Here is a 9,388-nt window from a genome sequence, read left to right on the forward strand (position 1 = left end):
AAGCGAAGAGAAGCCCACTTCACTTGGAAGAGTAGATCTCGTCGTATTTGTGAGTATACCAAAATATTTTAGGCTATAAATCAGTTCTGATTGAAATAAATCAGCACTGCGATTTTTGAGCGATGTCCAAACTGTTGTTTTTGACCGCACCGATGGTTTGCAAAATATCAAAATATTCTCGGTTTTGAAAATGTTTTGTTTATAGTTAAGCAGTGAGATTCTCTGTAACTTTGTGTAACGGTTACAGAAATTCTTTCTGCATCTGAAAAATTAAAAATACTTGATAAATATATTCATCCACTCTATAATTATGAAAATGAAAATTAACTTCATTTTTAATTTCCAGGCTGAAAATGGTTTCCCATGGCATCCCTTTCCTTGTGGCCGTCTTGTGCCTGCTGGTCCCTCTTCCAGGTGGCCAAGCTGCAGGTGAGTGTTACATCCGCCCTATTGATACTCGGGGTTATTTTGTCCACATACATGTCGTTTCAATAATGTGAGTTGAAAATGACTTTTGATGTAAGGCACAGCTGGTGAATGGTGTATGATAATGGAAGCTGGAAGGCGCTATCATAACCATACCAAACCGGTAAACGCTTAAGTACATGTATATGTATTTCAGCCGTTATGAGGGGCCTCCTTGGCCGAGGTGGTTAGCGCGCCAGCGCGGTGCACTGACGGAGGAGCCTCTCACCAATGCGGTAGCTGTAAGTTTAAGTCGAGCTCTTGCTGGCTTTTCTCTCCGGTCGTACATGGGAAGGTTTAGCAGCAACCTGCGGATGTTCGGGCTCTACCCGGTTTCCTTCTACCATAATGCTGGTCTCCGTCGCATAGGTGAAATATTCATGAATACGGCGTGCAACAACAAACAATTAAGAAATAAATTCAATCGTTATGACACACGACGACTTGGTTCAATCCTAGCATAATACATGGAATCCCCGACATTCCTCAGTTCTTGAGTGGTTTGTTGCAGAGAACTCCTTACAGCGTATGCACCAATCTCTAGAGAGGTGATCTCTTCATCAGTTCCACAGTTGAGAATATTTTGAATATTTTGAATATTTCATTTATAGAGGCCCATTAATGGACGATCTCTGCTGCAGTTGTCATCAGTTCACCTAAATACTTTGTTATTTTCTCTCTCAATGTTAAAATTGTAATCATTTATTTTATTGGTATTTCAATTTTTGTCTTTTTAACCGAAAGCCGGTGTTGGCGGCCTTGGCATTCTTGACGGGGGTCTGGGCGGTCTTTTAGGCGGTCTTGGCGATCTTGGTGGTCTTACAAACGGCCTTGGCGGTCTTGTAGGCGGTCTTACAGGCGGTATTGGCCGTGTTGTGGGCGGTGTTGCAGGCCTTGGAGTCGGTCTTGTAGCCAGGCTTCTAGCCGATGTTGCAGCCGTTGTTGAAGCCCAACTTGCAGTCGCTCTTGCAGGTGGTGTTACAGGCGGTGCTGCAGCCGATATTGCAGCCGGTGTTGCAGCTAATGTTGCAGCCGTTGTTGCGGTCGATCTTGGAGTCGGTGTTGGAGTCGATATTGTAGCCGATATTACAGCCGATGTTGCAGCCATTGTTGAAGCCGATCTTGCAGCTGGTGTTGAGGTTGGTGCTGCAGCCGATGTTGCAGCCCGTATTGCAGCTGATGTTGCAGCCGCTGTTGCAGCCAAACTTGCAAAGGGTGATTAAGGTGGTGACGCCTGATGACAGCTGCGAATGGCGATGATAATCTAATAGCTCAGATTCCCCGTTATCCAGGTCACCCGACTGCTATGACTAACCGATGACGATTTCCTGCTCCACCATTTTATTATGAAATATCCTCTCACAGATCCGTTCTTTTTGCACACATGTATACCGGTATATAACCCTACTCTTATCATATGCTTACTATGATCCTGATATTTTGTGGAACCCTTCTCTCAATAAAGTCTCGTTGCAAGCACACCGACCTTTTTATTGGATGAATTGTTTTGTAAGTTGCGCGAGTCAGAGGCTGTAATTTGCGATGTGGTGTGTTGATCTACCCTAAATGACCATAAATTTCGTCCATGATTAACTTGCCCATTTTCTCTGATTCTGAGAGTTTAGAAATGTGGGTTGAGGTTTCATATGAGAACATGAGATGATATTCTACTGGAAATTGTAAACTTCAGAGCCAAAAATAATATTTTGTGACATTTATTTGCCTCTCAAATGCACCGTTGTGAGCGAAATTTTAGGTCGTTTGGAGTATTTACAGATTTGATGAATTCGTGTTTAACGCCGTAAGCGAGAATGTTTCACAGATAGAGCGACGGCCAGGATAATGGATGAACAAAAACGTTCGCATAATGGAGATCATGCCCAGCTGGGTTCGAATACGCTGCAAAACAAAGCAGGACACTAAATAACTGATTGATTAGTTGACTGATTGATGGATTGACTGATAGATACCCGCGACGACTTACATAAAAGAATTTTCCTTAGTTTATTGCTGAGATGTTCTGGCATTTTTTTTTAATGAAAGAAGAGAGAAGAACAGCGAAAGTGCCTGCCAGAGCTCGTCAGTTTTTGCTGCCCTAACAGTAGCATATTAAGCACTGCGATTTAACAGCGACTTAGATCTGAGATTTGTTTCATTCTTGATTCCCAGATTAGCGTTTGGGAAATATAGATTACGTAGGCCCACTTGTACATAGCCTACTTAACGTTACGAGTATTTAAGGGCCATGGCGACGTTATGCCTACATTACTTGTTGCCATAGAAATAAGTCTTATTAAAAAAATGTACACTACAAAAATGTTCTCTCATCCTGCAATAATCCTGATTTAATTATAATGAATTATCACAAATGTGCCTGGTCCAACCTCAGCAAGCCAAACTTTGCTAACCGACATTTTTAGTCGAAGCGACAGGACACTAGGCCGCACTCGGCATCGTCCGGAAAAAGACGAACCCATCGATCATCAATCAGTTCAATACAAAATCACGTGACTTTTTGTATTTATATGACGATATTTATTATAACTGATCTCCGGATTCAAGAATGGATTCCAGTCCCCAAAAGGCCACAAAACTATTGTCTTTTCATTTATTATCTGTAAAATTTCTTCTGCATATAAGCTGGGCGTATCATCATTCATTTATTTATTTGATTGGTGTTTTACGCCGTACTCCAGAATATTTGATTTTTACGATGCAATGTGGTGGGTGGAAACCGGGCAGAGCCCGGGGGAAACACACGACCATCTGCAGGTTGCTGTCAGATCTTCCCACGTACGGCCGGAGAAGAAGCCAGCATGAGCTGGACTTGAACAGCGACCACATTGGTGAGAGACTCCTGGGTCATTACGCTGCGCTAGCGCGCTAACCAACTGGGCCACAGAGGAGCTTGGTCGATAAGAACATTAGGTAATATCAAGCAATCACAGGAAGATGCCTGTAAATGTTGTTTTCTCACTGAATATTTCAAACTCGAAATTATCGAAAAAGACCTCTTAAAATCTCAGAAGTGATCACCCATAAATATACTTTCATTTATTTTCTAGATTTTTGTGAAGTTAAAGGTGTCCAAACTTTTGAATTCTAATGTAGGCTTTATGGACCATACTATCAGAGGTTAGGAACTCTGAAGTCCCTGGAAATTTATCCAACTCTAATCACGACACTTAATGTTGGAAAAACTTTTTTTACCTATGATTAATGAAATAATGTTTCCAAAACGTTTTTCCTTCTGGTGATCATCAGAAAACAAAGTATTCAATATTTCAATGCCTTTCAAAATGATAGAATTTTAGCCCACAGTTTTCAGTTGTCTGTATGGCGAACTTTACTCCATATATTTAGCTTTCTTTGACTTGAAATCATTTAAACAGTACAATACGCGAAATACTTAAAATGTTGGAACAAAGCATTTAATACGTCTTTTACTCTATATGTCACGTTTAACGGTGTTTTCCGTAAAGTGAATGTTTTAAAAACAAACTATTACTTTGTGTTCAGATACTTCAACCTGTATTATGAAAATGGAGCAGTGTGGGACACTTTACGTAATGGGAGACGGCACAGGGAGGCGGGCATTGTAAAGAACGCTATGCATGACTCCGATCATGCAAGAAAGGCCAAAAAATATACTCCAAATTTTACTTAGCTATGCCCCGTCATAATTGTGAAGAGAAGTTTATCCTGTGCAAGCAAACTAAAGGCCGCAAATGGCAGGAAAAGAGCGTTGTCAATATCTCACCATAATAATAAGATATATTCATTTAGGATCTATATATTTTATTGGTGTTTCACGCCGAACTCAAGAATTTTAAACTTATACGACGGCGGACAGCATTATGTTAGGAGACAGACCCCGGGGAAACCCACGACCATCCGCAGGTTGCTGGAAGACCTTCCCACTTACGGCCGGAGAGGAAGCCACCCTGAGCTGAACTTGAACTTACAGGGAAAAATATTTTTAGGATTAATGGTAAAGTGATTCTTAACTCATTAAGTTCAGATGGAAAATGAATGAGGATTGCTTAAGTTGTTTGATTGATGGCTGGCTTCCAACTATGAAAGCATATAAATAAAAAAAAAATTCTATCTTTTTGTTTAGGGTTTGGACGATTGAACTGTCACTGTTGATGAAAAGATTTCTCTCTGTCATGGAGTGTCACCTGTTTCGCATCATGCTGAAACAGCGCTTTCATAAATACACCATACGCGGGAAGATCTACCAACTACCTACGGGTGGTCGTGGGCGGGCTCTGTCCGGTTTCCTCCCACCGTAACAATGGCCGCCGTCGTATAAGGGAAATGTATTTGTTCAGTTGCCTCTCAAAGTCTTGGTGACATTTCTATTGGTCGTCAGTTTAGATAAAACGGAATCTATCGGCAATCGATTCTTATAAATTCAACAAATTCTTCGATGGAAATTATGCATTAAAACCTAATTGTGCTGAGAATAAAGGCATTAGGCAAACACTGTTGTTAATATAAAACTCTTGTTTCCATCGAGTTGAAACCTCACAAAATATCTCAAGGCTTAATCGTTAATGTTAAAATTAGTCCTCGCGTCCTTTGATTGCCCCTTGTAACTTGAGAATGGCCGGCTAAGCTCGCCACATGGCCAACGTATTAACATATGTAACCTAGGTAATGTGCGCATGCGAGAAAATAGACAGAGTTATCTACCCTTAACTACAGTCGGAGCGAGTGAAAAAATTCGGGCACAATCGACCGTCTTGTGCACCTCATTCTGAATTTGAATGAAGTTCCTGTCTCGCATCCATTTTGGAATATTGTAATCTGGGAGATTTCCTCTGAAATTTTATTTCATTCTGCCCAAGGGGATAACCTTAGTACAAAAACGGCATGCATCCAAATTAGACTTTCACTAGCTGTGCAAGGCTGTTATTACGTATACTAGTCCTATCTTGTTCCATAATGTTACCTTGAATAACTCTGTACTTCCTTTACTCCTGCAGGGCACCAAATAATTTGCTAGTCCGTTGTCACTGTCGCCTCAGCTAGCAATTCCAGGTAGGGGTTCCCATGTGTCATTGTAATGTCAAAGTTTGAGACACAAAAGCCAAAAGCATGCACCTATTCAAAAACCCCAAAACAAACCACACGGAAATAATGAGTGTCGAAATTGTGGAGGTGTTTGGCCACACAGAAATGCAAGTTGTCCAGCTACTGGTAAAACATGTGGGAACTGTGGTAAACTCAACCAACTTTTAGCAGCGTGTGTCGTATCTCACCAAATCGAACCAAAAAGCCCGTTAATCAAATACACGCAGAAGTGAGTAACACTGATTCATCATCATGGGATGAGTATGTATTTACCCCCCACCGTGGCAGACAGTTTATGCCTCAATCTCCACTCAGTGATAAACTTCACAGATTTCTCATATATTTATGCATGGGCCGTTTAAATGGCCATTCCTCATGCCCACCCGGGAACATCCAGTGTGGAGCCTAATTACGCATGTAATTTCTCACTGATTATTTGAGGATTTCTGTGTTGGTACAGGTTAAAAAGTTTAACTTTTTCCCTCTTTTTGAGTCCCTTCAACATGTCTCGGGAAGGTTGCCTTGCTGACTGCCTGAATGACCAATGTGCATGTACTGTATGGCTTTCTTTTTGTTTATGTGTCAAATTCAAATTTCTCCCCTCTATTTATGTCGTGTAGATACCAGTGTCACACTTTGGTGTTTGTTATATAGAAAGTACTAATTTAGTCTGAGACAACAACACAAGTGGTGGGATCCTTTTGCACTGTGAGTTGAGGTAAGCCAATCAGCCAATTGCAGCCATGGGGGAGGCGGGGCAGTGGGGAGGGGAAAGTGGGTGTTCTTTCAAAGGGTTTTATCATGAGAATCAGTTTGTAACAGGGATACTAGTCTTTTCTTAAGCCCTATCCATGGAAACAGTGCCTATGAGCATTTCTGTATCAATTTGGATACTTATGTTTACTTTGATGTTGATCTAAGTGGACTTTTCTGTAATTTTGAAAATCCGCTTTGGCACCCCACTGTATCACTGTAAGTCAAATTTTGCACTAAGTTGCTAAAAGACATGTCTTATATTTTGTAAGTGAACTGTCAAATAAATTACCTATCTTTTGATATATATTTTGAAACTTTTGGTCTTTAACTATTTTCTTAGTACTACTGTAAACATGAAAATCTGTTTGAAAATCCATAATTTTCTAAATGTTTGTTACTGGAAAATTTAAAATACTTGATCATTGGAATTTTTCATTTTTCTTGCAGATATACATGCCAGCTTTCCAAAACATTTGATCTGGTTGAGATATTTTGAACAGTATGTGTACTCCAGAGCTTTGAACTTCGTGCTTGAGAGCGGGCAAACAGACATATTTCCAAGATAAGGGTACCCCAAGTTAAATTCTTCCTACTCCAAAGTTTCTGCATGTATCAAGCCCTAACTTCCCTACCCGAACAACCTCTGCCATCAGTTGCTAAACTCCTGACAGTGAAGAAAAATGAGAACAACCTATATCGTCAGCTGACGAGCTCATATCTGAATTCTCAGACATATTTGATGGTGTAGGCAAATTAAAGGAGTACCAATTCAATAGAATTAGAACATGAAAATGCAGAAGAAGCAGACATCATAGAGAAGGTTAATGGTCCTACACCAGTGGTGGTACCGAAGAAGGACAAATCAAGTGTCGTATGTGGGAAGGTCTGCCAGCAACCTGCGGATGGTCGTTGGTTTCCCCCGGGCTCTGCCCGGTTTCCACCCACCATAATGCTGGCCGCCGTCGTATAGGTGAAATATTCTTGAGTAAGGCGTAAAACACCAATCAAATAAATAAATAAATCAAATCAAGTGTCCGTGCATGTGTCGATATGAGGTTCCCAAATACTGCTGTCCTTCGTGAACGTCATCCACCATGGCGAAATCATACATGATCTAAACGGAGCGACAGTATTTTCCAAACTCGATATGCGACAAGGGATCGATCGTCAGATCGAATTACTCCCAGAGTCACGGTACCTGAAAACATTTGCCACACACAAAGGCCTGCGGAGATACAAGTGCCTGATGTTTGGCTTGTCGTCAGCGTCATAAATTTTCCAGGACGTGATTCAACAGACACTAAGTGACATACTGGGTGTGAAAAACCTATCAGACGACATCATCATGTTTGGCCAAACACAAACTGAACATGACAAGTCGCTGCGGATGGTTTTCCAGAGACTTAGAGACAAAGGCCTTAGACTCAGGCTGGAAAAATATGTTTTTAACGAACCCAGTCTTGAGTTCTTTGGATTTTTATTTTCCAAGAAAGGAATATCCCCAGATCCGGCAAAAGTGGCCGCATTAATAAACGATCCAATTCCAAAGGATGCATCGGTTGTTCGAAGCTTCCTAGGAATGACAAACTATGTGTTGCGCTTCATCCACGACTACGCGACAATAACGGAACAACTGCGTGTGCTGACGAGACAAAACGTGAAATTTGATTTGACTGAAAAACACCAAAATACCTTCGATCGTCTAAAATCCTCACTGTCAGAAACGTCAGTGGTGTCGCATTTTGATCCAAACAACACAACGGAATTCAACACCGGTCGGTGTTGCCGCCATCCTTACACAGGTGGACGGAAGCGGACAACACCACGTCATCTGCTACGCAAGTCGCACGCTCTCGGACGTGCAGATATTCCCAAACGGAAGGAGAGGCTCTGGCCATAGTTTGGGTCTGCGAGAAATTTCATCTACATGTGTTTGGACAGTCATGCACTTTGATAACTGATCACAAGCCGCTGATACCGATGTTCAACTAGCCGCCAGTGCCCAGCGCACATCAAGAGATGGCACCTTCGTTTACAACCATACGACATTTACCAACCAGGGGCAAACAACCCTGCAGAGTTTTTGTCTCGACATCCTCAGCCGACAGTTTCTTTCTCCGACAGAAACAAGGCCGATGAATATGTCAGAAGTCGCTTACTCTGACTGATATTCAAAATGCAACCAAACAGGACAAGGTTATGACAAAGCTCGCGGCAGCTGTTTCATCCTGAAAATGGGACAAACATGATCCAGATCTACAACAGTTCTATAAAATCAGAAATTAACTAAGTCTAACACCGTCTGCCGACATTCTTCTTCGCGGATCACGTATCATCATTCCACAAACACTCAGATCACACATCCTTGAACTTTCCCGTCGTGAAAACAAAGCGATTGCTGCGCGAAAAAGCCTGGTACCCATGTATCGACAAGGACACAGAGACTTTAATTAGTCAGTGTATTCCATGTCAAGCAAACGGACAATCTCCAAAACCAGGGCCACCGAATATGACCGAAATGATTGACAAGCACCAGAGTCATGTTAGGGCCGATTTTTATGGACCTTTCCCAAACGGTGACAACCTCCTGGTTGTGAAATCGACATCAGTCGCCCATGTAATGTAATTTGACAGAATTTTCTCCACACGCGGCATTGTCGACGTACTTAAAACTGACAATGGCCCGCCGTTCAATGGTAATGAGTTCACGAAATTTGCGGAAATTTGAGGTTTCAAACACAGAAAAGTAACTCCTTACTGGTCCAAGGCAAACGGCCAGGTGGAACGCTTTATGCGGACCCTAGAAAAGGCTGTTCGATCCTCTTTCATTGAAAAGGGAAAGTGGCAGAAGATCTCAACCAGTTTCTGCTGAATCATTGAGCAGCCCCACATTCAATCACAGATGTATCTCCGGCCGAGCTGCTCTTTTCGCGGCCAATCAAGACCAATCTACCAGAACCTGTAAGCTCTTCGTGCCACGAGAAATATCAATCTGCTAAACAAAGTGATGCACAAGCCAAGCTGAAAATGAAAGCTTGTTCCGACGCGAAATCTGGTACCCGTGTCTCCAACCTTAAACCAGGAGATA

The 9,388-nt window shown here is 41.9% G+C and overlaps 1 protein-coding gene across 1 annotated transcript; it reads left to right on the forward strand.

The window, feature by feature from the left end:
- On the forward strand, positions 1-1,939 carry LOC135481065 (uncharacterized). The gene is made up of 3 exons (XM_064760997.1): positions 1-49; positions 347-429; positions 1,210-1,939. The coding sequence occupies exons 2-3, from the start codon at positions 354-356 to the stop codon at positions 1,686-1,688; spliced, it is 555 nt and encodes a 184-aa protein (XP_064617067.1). The 5' UTR covers positions 1-49; positions 347-353; the 3' UTR covers positions 1,689-1,939.
- The last annotated feature ends 7,449 nt before the right edge of the window (positions 1,940-9,388 follow it).

Source organism: Liolophura sinensis, chromosome 13 (genome assembly GCF_032854445.1).
Source record: "Liolophura sinensis isolate JHLJ2023 chromosome 13, CUHK_Ljap_v2, whole genome shotgun sequence".
Taxonomy (NCBI): domain Eukaryota; kingdom Metazoa; phylum Mollusca; class Polyplacophora; order Chitonida; family Chitonidae; genus Liolophura; species Liolophura sinensis.

Coding starts and splice junctions, on each gene's coding strand:
- LOC135481065 (XM_064760997.1), top strand. CDS start 354: ATGGTTTCCCATGGCATCCCTTTCCTTGTGGCCGTCTTGTGCCTGCTG. Junction 430..1,209: donor TCCAGGTGGCCAAGCTGCAG/GTGAGTGTTACA, acceptor TTTAACCGAAAG/CCGGTGTTGGCGGCCTTGGC.